Here is a 14,466-nt window from a genome sequence, read left to right as displayed (position 1 = left end):
GTAAGGCTTTCGACAAAGTCCCCCATGATATCCTCGCGAGGAAGCTGGTAAAATGTGAGCGCAAAGAGGTAACTGTTAGGTGGATTTGTAGCTGGTTGACCAAACCCAAAGAGTACTCATGAATGTTTCCTCGTCATCCTGGAAAAAAGTGACAAGTGAGGTCCTGTCCTGAACTCTGTTGTTGTTGTTTAACATCTTTATAAACAACTTGGATGAAGGAATTGAGGGGATGCGAATCAAATTGGCAGATGACACTAAATGGGGAGGGGTAGCCAATGCCATTGAAGTTATATTTGGGATTCAAAATGAATTTAACAAGACTGGAGAACTGGGCCAAATCGGACAAAATGAATCACAGAAGGGGCAAATGTCAGGTTCTGCACTTCGGCAGGAATAGCCAGCTGCACAAATATAAGATGTGGGACATTCGGCTTGCTAACTGTAAATGGGGAAAGGATCCAGGGGTCTTAGTAAACTGGAAGCTTAACACAAGTCAATAGTGTGATGCAGCAGCAAAAAAAAGCTAATGCTATTCTAGGCTGCGGGACGCGGGTGGCCCTGTGGGTTAAACCACAGAGCCTAGGACTTGCCGATCAGAAGGTCGGCAATTAGAATCCCCGTGACGGGGTGAGCTCCCGTTGCTCGGTCCCTGCTCCTGCCAACCTAGCAGTTCGAAAGCATACCAGAGCAAGTAGATCAATAGGTACCGCTCCGGCGGGAAGGTCAATGCCATTTCTGTGCGCTGCTCTGGCTCGCCAGAAGCAGCTTAGTCCTGCTGGCCACATGACCCGGAAGCTGTACGCTGGTTCCCTCGGCCAGTAAAGCGAGATGAGCGCTGCAACCCCAGAGTCGGTCACGACTGGACCTAATGGTCAGGGGTCCCTTTACCTATTCTAGGCTGCATCAACAGAAGTCTAGGGTCCAGATCAAGGGAAGTTGTAGTACTATTCTATTTTGCCTTATTCGAGCGACGCTTGGAAGTCCCGTGTCCAGTTCTGGGCGCCCCAGTTTAAGAAGGATGTTGACAAGCTGGAAGGTGTGCAGAGATCTGGAAACCAAGGGTCTGAAAACCAAGCCTTGTGAGGAACGGTTGAAGGAACTGGGGATGTTTAGCCTGGAAAGAGGAGATATGAAAAGCCATATTCAGATATCTTAAGGGCTGCCACATGGGAGAGGGAGCCGGCTTGTTTTCTCCTGCTCTGGAGGGCAGGACTTGAACCCATGGCTTCCAGTTGCAAGAAAGGAGATTCCGACTAAACCAGGCAGAGGCAAAGTCGGCCCTCCAGATGTTTTGGGACTAGAACTCCCATCATCCCTGACCACTGGCCCTGCTAGCTAGGGATGATGGGAGTTGTAGTCCCAAAACAGCTGGAGGGCTGACTTTGCCTATGCCTGGATTGAACATTCGGAAAAACTTTCTGACAGTAAGAACTGTTCAGCAGTGGAACAGACTCCCACGAGAGGTGGTGGATTCGCCTTCGAGGTTTTTAAACAGAGGTTGGATGGCCATCAGTCACGGATGCTTTAGCTGAGACTCCTGCATTGAAGGGGGGTTGGACTAGATGAACCGTGGGGTCCCTCCCAACTTGTAAGATTCTATAAGAGGAAAAGGTTTCCACCCTTCATAGCACCAGACATGGAATGAAGCTGGATGTTGGAAAGTTCAGGACAAATAAAAAGACCTTCACGCAGCACAGTGTTAAACCATGGAACTCCCTTCCACTTGAATGGCTTGAAGAGAGGCGTTCCTCCATAAATTTGTCTTATTGATGGCTATGGGCCATGATGTTTAAGCTCTGCCTCCGCAGCCGGGGAGGCAGCGATACTTCTGAATTTTGCTTGCTGGGAACTGCAGGAGGGGAGATTGCTGCTCTTAAACTCTGCCTGGACATTTGCCCATCATGGGCATGTTTAGCCCAGGACAGAGGAGAGATATGAGAGCCACCTTCAAATATCTAAAGGAAGATGGAGCAAGCTTGTTTTCTCCTGATCCGCGGGCAGGTGTGGAGGATTCCCTGGTGCTGAATGGAGTAATTGTGCCCCTGAAGGACCAGGTGCGCAGCCGGGGAGTCATTTTGGATTCACAGCTGTCCATGGAGGCACAGGTCAATTCTGTATCCAGGGCAGCTGTCTACCAACTCCATCTGGTGCACAGGATGAGACCCCACCTGCTCGCGGACTGTCTCGCCAGAGTGGTGCATGCTCTGGTTATCTCCCGCTTGGACTACTGCCATGCGCTCTACGTGGGGCTGCCTTTGAAGGTGACCAGGAAACTACAACTAATCCAGAATGCGGCAGCTAGACTGGTGACTGGGAGCGGCCGCCGGGACCACATAACACTGGTCCTGAAAGACCTACACTGGCTCCCATGATGTTTCCAAGCACAATTCAAAGTGTTGGTGTTGACCTTGAAAGCCCTAAACGGCCTCGGCCCAGTAGACCTGAAGGAGCGTCTCCACCCCCATTGTTCAGCCCAGACACTGAGGTCCAGCGCCGAGGGCCTTCTGGCAGTTCCCTCATTGCAAGCAACCAGGCAGAGGGCCTTCTCGGTGGTGGTGCCTGCCCTGTGGAACACCCTCCCATCAGAGGCCAAAGCGATTAACAACTACTTGACATTCAGGAGACATCTTAAGGCAGCTCTGTTCAGGGAAGTTTTTAATGTGTGATATTTTAGTTTATTTTTTGTTTCTGTGGAAGCCACCCAGAGTGGCTGGGGAAACCCAGCCAGATGGGCAGGGTACAAATAATAAATTATTATTATTATAGAGGTGGCAAAGTTTGCTGACACCTCTCAATTTTCTTTCAAAGGTGGAAAAAGAAAAGTTTTTGCAAGCAGGTTTTAGGTGCTAATTTTATAAATGGGTTTAGAGTAGTCATTTGAGAATCTCGATAGATGTCTGAATTAATAAAACACCAGGGTATAAATGATAAATTATTATTATATGTTTCATCTCGGCAGCGGATGAAATTGGTTCTGAAATCAAGGGAGCGAACATCTGCAAGCAAACCGATTTTATGTTGTGCACCAGCAATATAATATCCCTTAATGTCTGAATCCTCCATCACAAGAGCAAAAGGCAGCAATGACAGGGCAGCCTTGCAACGTAATTTTAAGAATGCCATTTTCAAAGGCATTTTAGTCCAATGCTGGCTTATTCTTTCCCGATACAGCTGGCAAATAGTTTTTAAGAACATCCTATGTCTAAAGAGAAACCATTCTGGTATTGCAGTTTAAAGAAAGACCAGTTTGGAGTATCAAAAGCTTTCAACACATCTAATTTAAAAGGTTTGCCAAGCTGCTAGCTATCCTATATAGTATTTAAGTAAAGGGACCCCTGACCTTTAGGTCCAGTCGTGGACAACTCTGGGGTTGCGGCGCTCATCTCGCTTTACTGGCCGAGGGAGCCGGCGTACAGCTTCCGGGTCATGTGGCCAGCAGGACTAAGCCGCTTCTGGCGAACCAGAGCAGCGCACGGAAACGCCGTTTACCTTCCTGCTGGAGTGGTACCTATTTATGTACTTGCACTTTTGTGCTTTCGAACTGCTAGGTTGGCAGGAGCAGGGACCGAGCAACGGGAGCTCACCCTGTCGCGGGGATTCAAACCGCCGACCTTCTGATCGGCAAGTCCTAGGCTCTGTGCTTTAACCCTCAGCACCAATCCCCTGCAAAATGGATGTGATATTTGTCTACCAACTCCACTTAAATCTTGACGGGCCAATGATGGAAGGATACTCAACCGATTAGCAAGAACAGCTGTTTTTGATCTGTGACAGTTGTTCTATTTTATATACATTATAAAATGGGTTAGGAACATTCAACACCCCCCCCCCCAAAAAAAAAGGATGGATGGGAATTAAAGCAAGGAAGCCGTTGGATATCCAAGTGACGTGTTTTGGTTGAGAAGATGTGCAGCTGGCAGTGACTGACTTGGGAAAATGATATTGGGCTTGTGGAGGGTTAGAAGGATGAAAACAATGTGCAAACAGCAAATTCCAGGTTAGGGATCGTTAGGAAAAGGGGAAAGGAAAAATTGAATGCTACAACACTTTTGAGCAAATCTATTACTGCAATTACATGTGGTCGCAGGACTCCCTTGAACTAGAATATCAAAAATTTGTAAAAATAAATAGAAAATTTAAGAGGGGGAGGGGGTGATGGGCAAATCCTGGCAATGTATATGTGCGGCGTGACTAGAGTCCACCCACCTCACGTTCATTTGGTGGAAAGAGAAAGGCCGAGCCCAAGACATTTTGCTGCCTGAAGAAAAGGAAAAGATGAGATAGCGTATTGCATTTCCACCGTCTCTAAAAGCCCCCCCCCTTCATTCTTAGCCTGAGAAGACCCCCGAAGCACCAGTTTTGCCGGTGCCAACACATTTCCCAGTTCCAGCGCAGCCGATTTAGCAGAACTGATAAAGGGCACCGTATGAGAACAGCCGTGTTTTGTTCCTAATGTTCACCCCAAAATAAAACAGGTTTCTTCCTTATGAGAAGGCCTGTGAGTGAGATTACTGGCAGCACATTTCCGGTTCACGTTCGCTTGCCAAAGCAGGTAATTTTGCACTATTAAGTCTTTAAAAAACACAACAGACACACTGTGTGTATCTGGCAGAAAGGGGCATGGCTGTGGGCGGGGTTCCTGCACAGTTGGGGCTGGACTAGATTGACTCTCAAGGTCCCTTCCAACTCTGCAATTCTATGAGCCTTCCTCCATTTCACGTGCAAAGCAATCAGGGTGGCAGATGGCACGCTCTTTGCCATGGGGCAGGGGCTCCACTGCGCCCGAGGCCAAGGGTCTGCTTAGTGGGGTACCACATGCTCCCCTAACTGTCTGGCCAGAGTGGCGCATGCTCTGGTTATATCTCGCTTGGACTACTGCAATGCGCTCCATGTGCGGCTACCTTTGAAGGCAACCCGGAAACTACAACTGCGGCAGCTAGACTGGGGACTGGGAGACCACATAACACCGGTCTTGAAATCCTACATTGGCTCCCATTACGTTTCCAAGCACAATTCAAAGTGTTGGTGCGGACCTTGAAAGCCCTAAATAGCCTCCAAGGCCCAGTAGACCTGAAGGAGCATCTCCACCCCGGACACCTGGGTCCAGCTCCGAGGGCCTTCTGGCGTTTCCCTCCCTGCAAGAAGCCAAGTTACAGGGAACCAGGCAGAGGGCCTTCTCGGTGGTGGCCCCCGCCCTGTGGAACTCCCTCCCACCAGATGTCAAAGAGAACAAGAACTACCAGACTTTTAGAAGACATCTGAAGGCAGCCCTGTTTAGAAAGCTTTTAATGTTTAATAGATTATTGTATTTTAATATTCTGTTGAAAGCTGCCCAGAGTTGCTGGGGAAACCCAGCCAGATGGACGGGGTGTAAATAATTCTTATTACCACTAACAAGCTTCCCACCACCTTCCCTGCCCTTCGGCACTCGCCTCATCCTGCCTCATTGCAGGGCCCAAGGGCCCTTGCCAGCCTGGTGCCCTCGGGGTGTGCTTCGGACTACAAATCCCATCAGCCCTGGCTTACAAGACACTGGGGCGATGGGAGGTGGGGCGACGTATACAGAAACTCCATTATGGTTTTGTGTGGCCTGCGCACTTTGGAACTCCCTGCCTCTTGATATCAAGCAGACGCCTTTGCTGTAAGCTTTTTGGATGCCTGCTAAAAACACAAAAGATTTAGAGAAGCCTGCTCAGATGCTTTAGGAGGGCTGGTGTTAATTTTAACCTGCTTTAAGCATTTCAACGAATTGCATGTTTTGAACCGTGGTTGGTAATCTTTTCAGGGACGGTTTTGTTTCTTGCAAACACCTCCCGAGGCTTTTTAACATTCGAACGGTGTGAGATGGATAAAAATGATGAAATGAAAAGCGAAAAAGGGACGAGGGCTTCGGATCGCTTGGCCAACTTGGAAGGAGCGCCGTCCGAATCTAGGAAGTCAGCAGTCGGTTCCACAACCATCTAAGCTTTTATTTCCTTGCAAACTTTGCAGGGTGAAAGAGAAAAACTTTGTTATTTACAAAAGATGCATGGGGGGGGGGAATATTGTACAGAAAGGGGCGGGGCAAAGGGGATTTGGCATCTTTAACACCCATGAATATTTATACATATAACCCCCAATTGAAAAGCCAGACAGTTCCTACGTCTTTTTCCAGAGGAGCATAACAAAAATGGGGGGGGGGGCTGGCAATTATGTACAGCAAAGAGAACCCCCCCAAACTTAAGGCGCAGGAATAGAAGCTTAACAGTCCTGCCTCCACCCCCCCACACCCCCCCACTTGAAACAAGAGGGGTGGAAGCGTTCACCCCCCTGCCACGTTTTGCACCTGGGGGGGTCAGAAGCTACAAAAAGAAGTCCGTTTTTGTTGTCGGGGAGGGGGGGAAAGAGTCTTTTAACTCCTTTAGTAATCGTCGTCCTCGGCTGCCGTGGCTCCATCCGACGCCCCACGGGGGGGGGGGGACACTCTGTTTGCAGAGGCGGCAGAGGAACCCAGGAGTCCTGCGGGCAGCTGGCCGAGAGAGAAGCTTGCCCCTCCAGTGAAGAAGTTAAGTCCTCGGGCGGCGACCGCCCTTAACATTCAGCGAACCACAAAGTTCAGGGGGGGGTCCCCCCATCTCTCGGAGTTTAAGTCCGTGCCGATTTCGCACCGGAGGCGGGGGGGGGGGGAATACACACATACACACAACAAAACAAATCGGAAAAAAGCTCTGTAAACATGTTTCCACTCTCAGTAGGAGCTGGGGGGCCAACTACGCCCCATCACAGTTTCGTGTAATACTTGAGGGGAGAAGGGGGGTCTCTTCTCCACGCCGACGGCAGCAGCAGCAGCAGCAGCAGCAGCAGGGGGGAGGTAGATGGGCCTCTAGCCAACCCTTGGCTGATGAGGGCTAGAAGCATGAAAAACAAAAGGAGTCGAGCAGGATCCGCACCCAAGAGTCCAGAGGAGGGTGGGAAGGTTGCACAGGTCCACTGCCACCCCGACCGTCCAACTTCTGCCAACGTAGAAGCAGGTGAGCCCCCTCGCTCGTCTCCTGCCGGCCCCTGTGCCGAGCGGAAACCGCGTGCGGGGGACCCAGGCGTCCGGGCGACGGCTCTTTTCCGGCTTCGCAGCACCCCCTCCCCAAACCCTCGCGCCGCTCAGAGCTGGCACGAGTTCTAACACCCCTTTGGTTGGCTCAAGAGGCTTTGAGACAAAAAATAATAATGCACACACACACTCCCCGATCGAAGCACACCCACCCACAAAAAGAGGTCGCCGCCGCCAGAAATCTCGCCCCTCCCGAGAAGCAAGTCAATTTGTACAATTTAAGGCATCGGAAAAAACGCAACAACGGAAAACAACCACCCCACAAAGCTTTTCGCTAATTTTGGGAAACGGCGAGATTTTGGGACGCCGCGGGAGAGGGAATGGGGAGAGACGCCCTTTTCTGAGATCTTCCCCAAAAATGGCCAAATCGGCAAACCGAGACGCAGAGCATCCCTTGGTCTCTTTCTGTCTCCCCCGTCCCAGCGGCCGTCGCAAAGCGATCCATTCCCTTCCCCCCCCCCCAACGCACGGGACTCTGCCGTCCCTTCTGGCACCCGGTAAAGCGGAAAAAATTAAAACCAAGTTCCCCCAAAGCAAACACACATACCAATAAAAGAAAAAGAAAAAACCCCAACACATATCCCTCCCACACTGGCAGCCAGGAGAGTTTGAACCTAGCACTTATTACATTCATAGTCACATTCCAAATGGTTGCCCCCCCAAGACCAAAATACACACAAATATATATATATATCAGTTAAAGAAAGGCATTGATGCTGCTGCTACTGTGATTAAGGAAGGAGGGAAGTACTTGTGTCTCACAACCACGCAAAAAAACCCCAAAACATTGTCTTATGTAGAGCGAAACTGGCATCAGAATTCGGACTCTTTCCTCCGGGGTGGGGGGCAAAGGCGGAGGAAGAGGAGTCCCACTGTAGTGGCGGCTGTGGGGTTGCGCCCCCCCCCCGCCCCAATGCACAACCCCTTTCTACCATCTTCACATTTGGTGGATTTCCTCTCGAAAAACACAGCAACGAAAACCCCACGTAAATTTGGGGTGGGGGGCAAGAAGGGGTTTGGGGGCCCCCTCCTAAGCACGTATAGCCCCCCCCACCGTCCCAATTAACAGCTGGAATTAAAACCTTTTCCCAGCTTCTTCATGTGCTACAATTCTTCTTTTTTTTTTAATCTCCTTATTGCTCGGGGTTTTCAATATATATTTTTTAAGGAAAAAACACCCATTGATAATACTGGGAGAACGACACACACAAACGCGCACACACACACCCTAAGACCAATAGGTGGTTGAAGGTCATTTTCGCACGCCCCCCCCACCCATAAACTGATAAGGCAAATGTTTGCGCACAAATGAGCGCGCACAAAACAGGTTCTGTGTGTGGGAGAAAATCAAGCATTTATGCAAGAGGTGGGGGGCGAGGGGGGGGGACGGCGAATCCGCCGATCGCTTTCGCGGACGGGGAACGCATCCCATTTCACTCACAGTCTCTCGCACTCTTCTCACAGACTGGGGAAAAATAATATTATTCTAAAGAGCTTGGCGGGCGTTTCCTCCAGTCAAGAGAGGAAGGGGCTGTCATTCTACTTTTGAGACCCCCCCCCCATCCAGCAACAACAAAGGACTCCCCCTGGATTACAAGTCAGGGTTGGGGAGTCTCCCGCTGCCACAAAGCCAGCTCTTTTTTTTTTGTAAACTTTGCCCGTACCTTGATAAAAAGAAATGCACGAAGGAACAGAGAAGTCTTAGGATTATTTCAGTTCGCAAAACCCCGTCCCGAGGTTTCGGTGCAAAAGGAACAAAGAAAGGGGGGGGGGAAATATCCCAACAGGACACACAAAAAATTATATGGCAGGACGGTGCGGGAAGGGAAAAGACCCCCCCCCCAACACCCACGCACAAAGCCCCCCGTTTTGCAAGCGAGCGATTGATACGAGGGTCTGACGACGATAACAGCCCTTGATTGGCAAAGGAAGCAGCTTTCCTAAAATACATTCTTGAGGCAATATCCTTCTCCGCCCCCCCCCCCCGGGCAAAAAATAAAAAATAAATGAGGAGGGGGTGAAATGGTACCAAGTCTTCGGACACGAGAGATGCCGTCTCTGTAGCTCATCGCCCGTTCGGCGGGAGAGACAGACAGGTGCCACTCTCGTTGGAGAGATGGAGGAATAATGCCAAAGTTGGCCACCTTGGGAACGCCCCCCCCCCGAAACACACACTCCAAAGAGGACGTCTACTCAGGAGGAGGCCTGACCCGCTGTGGGGACCCCCCCCCCCGCCCCACTGCCGCCATAGGGGGAAACAGCTTTTGGAGTCACAGAAGAGGAGGAAGAGAAGGAGGAGGCCCTCGATTTGTGGCGCCTGGGGTGGGGTCTCCCCTCCTCCACAGATGAATACTGACCAGAAGGTAAAAGTGAGTGGGGCAGAGGCACCGGGGGGGGGGTATCCGATCCCCCCTCCACCCTGAAAAAAACGAGCAGCCTTCTTCCATCCTACTTTGAGAGAGAGAAAGAGGCGGAGAGGGTGGACCGGAGCTCTCCAAACCATCGCCTCGTTCCTCCTGCCTTGTAACACAGGAACCATTAAAAAACATCACAGTATTTTAAGGGGGGGGCTTATCAAAACGACACACACACACACAATCGATCCTTCCGAGTTTGTGGCCTTACGCAAACGTTCACATAAAATACGGAAGATTGAAAACAAAAAAAACGACGATGGGCCTTCCGGCGTTTTGGTCATGAGTGTGGGATTGTTTCCCGAAGGGGGGTGGGTGCGTATTTTTTGTCGCTTGCGTCGCGGCTCGAAAGTTGTGTTCGTTTAAAGGATTCCCCCCCTTTCTACACACACACACACCCTGCCTTAAAAAAAACGCACAACACCACAGAGAGGAGGAAAAGCCAATGGCACCAGTGCCTCCGAGACCTTGGCGCGACCGAGCGAGAGGCACCCTTGGGAAAGGGGCGTTCGCAACAATAAGCCCCCCCCCCCAAATAAAAAGAGCAGGTGGGCTTTTGCAACGACACACACGTTTACCAGCGAGGTGCGGAAGACGATGAGGGTCTCCCTGCGGCCTCAACCTGTGAGTCTCCGTGAGAGGGAGGTTATAAAGAGAGGTTGGGTGGGGGGCTTAAGAAGGGGGTGGAGCAGCGAAATTGGTTTCCTATGACCCCTGGCCGCCCCCCCGCCACTTCTCGGGGTTCTGACTTCCAAGTTGTACCTTGTGTGCACCCAGCGACACCCCCCCACCCGCATGGGAAGGATTGTAAACAGAACAAAAAATTAAGTTCCTTGCGAGCTCACGCGCACGCCAAAGAAAATCTCTGTTCAAGCATTATATATATATATATATATATAGATATAAAAGGTTACCATCTGTAAATATACTATATATATATATATACACAAGCACAACCACAGCTACATATGCACAGGAAAAGCACACCCCAATTGTCAGCTCCCTAAATCGGGGTGCAATTGTGTGTGGAAGGGGGGGGGGAAGAGTTTAGTCTTAAAAACGCCGGTTCTCCCGAGAGTGGGAGACCGCGAGTAAGACATTGGCGGTCGCTTCCTGGTTTTAAAGTGAGATTTTAAGAAGGAAGCACATCCGCCCCCCCTTTACAAACAGCGCTTTGTTGCTCTTGAAACACCATCTTGTAACAGGCAGCTTTTGGGGTTTGGGGGGGGGGGAGAATAAACGTGGTTCTGCAGCTTCGAAATTGTCGCCCGAGGATTCAATACATTCAATTCTGCTCTGAGTGCACCAGGGAGATAGTTCCTGACGTCGGAAAAGTAACTCAGGTCTTTTTCTCCACGAAACAACAAAAGGGGGTGGGGGAGACAACACTTTCAATAACGATTTGATTCTCAACTGTGTACACGTTTAAAAAAAAAAGGAAGAAATCGGGGTGGGAAAGGAGGGTAGGGAAGATTTAAAAAAAAAAAACAACGCACTCAAACGCACAAAAACCCCAGAAGACCCCCATTCTCCCTTCGGAGTTTTTCCCTTCCTCTCCTTATATCTCAGAATGGAAAAAAAAAGTGCGTCTCATGCAGACATGCAAAACAGTCGCCGGAGGGGAAACACGTCACCTTCTGTAGCACGCAGGAAAGAAAAGGTTTGTACGGTAATTCGCAGGTGGGGAGATTTTGAAAAAGGTGGCTTTTGGGATGGAGAAAAGGAAGGCTCTTCGCTTTGCGGGATTCCTTAGATGAAGCCAGAAGGTTTCGTCCGGAGCCGACGGGAATTCTTGGGGCCGGGTTTGCAGAGCAAAAGCAGCTTCTGGTACGAGCAAACCCGCTTCGACGTTAGTGTAAAATTACTCTTTTTGCAAAGTTCTCTTTTTTTTCTCTCCTCCTTTTTTCCCTTTGATTATATATAAAAAAAAATCCACAAAAAAAACACAGATAGAATTGTAATGTCCAGAGGGGGAGAGGGGGGGGTGAAGGGTAGGCATTTGTGCAATTTTCGTTTTTTAAAAAAAATGACGACAAGAACAACAACAGAAGAAAAAAGTCTTATAAAAAATGGCCTCTTCGTAAGAGAAAATATATATACTGTGCGGGGCAAGTCTGAACAGTATTTACACAAATGTATATATTTATATTTATATATATATATAGTTATCCAAACAATGGTAAAAAAAAAACACAGTTCCTTTTTTTTTCTAAGTGCATTTCTTCAAGTTTTTCTTTTTTTTGTCTTATAAATCTTTTTTTATATCAAGCCTTTTGTGAAATTGCCATTCACGTTTTTTTTGTTTTCTGAAAACTTATCCCCTTGTGAAAAATAAGTGTTTTCTTCTCAAAGATAAAAATTTTTGTAGGTTTTTTTAACGATTTTCTTTATATATATGTATATAGAAAAAAAAAACATCTTCTGCGATTGCAAAAAAAAAAATTCTTTTTTTCCTTTTTTTTTCCTTTTTCCTTTTTAACAAGTCGCTGTAAAAAAAAGTTCTTTTTTCTTTACTTGGATAAAGTGCATCGGCATTAAAAAAAAAAAAAGGTTTTGTTCGTTAAGGTGCTTATTTTTGTTTTTGTTTTTTTCTCGTAAGGAAAGAAGTGCTCAACAACCTCCTCCTGGCCGGTGTGTAACTGACCGTTGCCGCCACTGACCGCTTCCTCCCCACGACTTTCGACCTCCGGTCCAGGAGGCGAAGGGGGGGGGGTGATGATTGGGATGGGGGCACCTGGCCGCCTCTCTTGCAGTGCACATTCAGCCGAGACTGAAATTGGTTAGATCAAGGCAGCAGCGGCAGAGATACAGAGAGAGAGAGAGAGAGAAGAGATATAGACACAGAGAGATGAAAACGAAGAGATATTCCTATTGCTGTGAGTCAGTAGTCCTCCACCGTTTCCAGCTCGCTCGAGGAGCCGTGAAGAGCGTAACCTGGAAGGGGAAGACACGGCCCGTCAGGCAGGAGGACAGCGCCCCCCCCCCAAATCTATCTGACCCATCCTTTCACCCCCCCCAACCACTCCCTCCCCTTTCCGCCCTGGAAACCCATAGCAGTGGTTCCCAACCTTTCTGGGGCCATGCCCCACCAAAGCATCTCTAAAAATCCTGATGCCCCCTGTGACATATATAGTGGTACCTCGGGTTAAGTAAATTCGTTCCGGAGGTCCGTTCTTAACCCGAAAGTGTTCTTAACCTGAAGCACCACTTTAGCTAATGGGGCCTCCTGCTGCCGCCGCGCCGCCGGAGCACGATTTCTGTTCTCATCCTGAAGCAAAGTTCTTAACCTGAAGCACTATTTCTGGGTTAGCGGAGTCTATAACCTGAAGCGTATGTAACCCGAGGTACCACTGTACTGTATTTTTCCATGTGTAAGACGCCCCCATATGTAAGACGACCCCTGTTTTTTGAGCCCAAAATGAAGAAATAAATAATTGCAACGTTCCACGTATAAGACGAGCCCCAATTTTAAGCTTAAGAAATTTTGGGGGGAAATAGAGCGGACGCTCAGGTTGCGAATGTGATCTGTGCGGGGTGCACGTTCGCAACCCGCGTTGCGATTCAGCGCTCCTGCGCATGCACGACTGCCGAAACCCGGAAGTAACCCGTTCTGGTACTTCCAGTTTTAGGCAGTCCGCAAACTGAAAAAAACGCAAGCTGAAGCGGCTGTAACCCGAGGTATGAATGTATAGTCTCATGCACGGGGAAATACAGCGATTCTTCTTATTCAAAAAGTGAACTCCTATTCACATGGAGGAAGCCTAAAAGGCCATCAACGTGGCCTAAACTAGGGTTCCCGAGGACAGTCCCCGGATTTGCAAATCTGTCCCCGGGCCAATCCCACCCCCGGATTTGCAAATCTGTCCCTGGGAAACGTGGCAGCGGCAGCCTCAGCAGCCTGGAGCCAGCCTGGTAGCACAGTTGGCTCTCGCTGGCTTCAGGAGCTGCCCGCTGCCGTGGCGCCCGCCATTTCTCCTGTGCCACAGCGGAGAGCAGCTCCTGAAGCCAGCGAGAGCCAACTGTGCTACCAGGCTGGCCCCTCCTGGGCAACGGCCGCCCGCCCGTGACTCCCGAGCCTCCCCTAACCTGTCAAAACAAAGGGGGCAGGAGATCGGGGAAGGCTCGGGAGTCACAGGCGTGCAGCGTGCCATTGCCCAGTTTTTTGAAAAACCTGCGGATTTATGTTTCACAGGGTGCGAAAGAAGGGCTTTGCACCTTTATACAATATGCATGTGTGCTTGGCCCAAGGGTCTTTTGCCTCACCATCCCCACTACAGTGGTACCTCGGGTTACAGGCGCTTCAGGTTACAGACTCCGCTAACCCAGAAATAGTACCTCAGGTTAAGAACTTTGCTTCAGGATGAGAACAGAAATCGTGCTCCGGCGGCACAGTAGCAGCAAGAGGCCCCATTAGCTAAAGTGGGGCTTCAGGTTAAGAACAGTTTCAGGTTAAGAACGGAGCTTTGGAACGAATTAAGTACTTAACCCGAGGTACCACTGTATTGACTCCCTGTTGCTACTCAGCTTCAAAAAAAAAAAAAAAGTGTCCGCGGATTCATTGAAAAAAATCTGGTAACCATAGTCTAAACAAGCTTCCAAATTGCCCCCCCTAAAAATCAAATCACCCTCCCTATGGAGTGTGTGTCCCACGTTGGAAACCACGGCCCTACAGGAATTAAGGCAACAGAACTGGAGCAAACAAGGGACTCCAGACAAATATGGGTTAAGGACCCTGGGGTGGGAGTTTTAGGGACCCTCCCTTGGGTGGGGTGGGGGTTTGGAGGGGGAAGGAGCTGTCAACCTTCCCTTTTTTTGCGGGAAATCCCCTTATTCCAGCCCCGTTTCCCGCTGCTATCCCGGATTGTTAGATATCCCGTAGACTGTCCCCGGGACAGGTGAGGCTGCTGATCCCTTATTTTCAAATCTGAAAGTTGACAGCTATGGTCCCCACTACCTGGCTCCTGT

At 49.5% G+C, this 14,466-nt stretch overlaps 1 protein-coding gene and 1 long non-coding RNA gene across 5 annotated transcripts in view; one reads left to right on the top strand and one right to left on the bottom strand.

The window, feature by feature from the left end:
• The first annotated feature begins 2,771 nt into the window (after positions 1-2,771).
• LOC310829113 lies at positions 2,772-4,487 on the top strand. Its single transcript, XR_014557153.1, has 2 exons — positions 2,772-3,919; positions 3,963-4,487. It is a non-coding gene; the product is annotated as an uncharacterized lncRNA (long non-coding RNA).
• A 1,461-nt stretch (positions 4,488-5,948) lies between these two features.
• GIGYF1 (GRB10 interacting GYF protein 1) overlaps positions 5,949-14,466 on the bottom strand; it is a 56,504-nt gene continuing 47,986 nt past the window's right edge. For all 4 annotated transcript variants that reach the window (XM_083706570.1, XM_083706571.1, XM_083706573.1 and 1 more), the window contains exon 28: positions 5,949-12,435. In XM_083706570.1, the coding sequence (XP_083562696.1) occupies positions 12,383-12,435 (53 nt within the window). In that variant the 3' untranslated portion in view covers positions 5,949-12,382. The remainder of the gene's footprint in view (positions 12,436-14,466) is intronic.

This window comes from Podarcis gaigeae (assembly GCF_964106915.1).
Source record: "Podarcis gaigeae genome assembly, chromosome: 13".
In the NCBI taxonomy this organism is placed as follows: Eukaryota; Metazoa; Chordata; class Lepidosauria; order Squamata; family Lacertidae; genus Podarcis; species Podarcis gaigeae.
The sequence above is the reverse complement of the archived record's forward strand: the minus strand, read 5'-3'. Positions and strand labels throughout refer to the sequence as shown.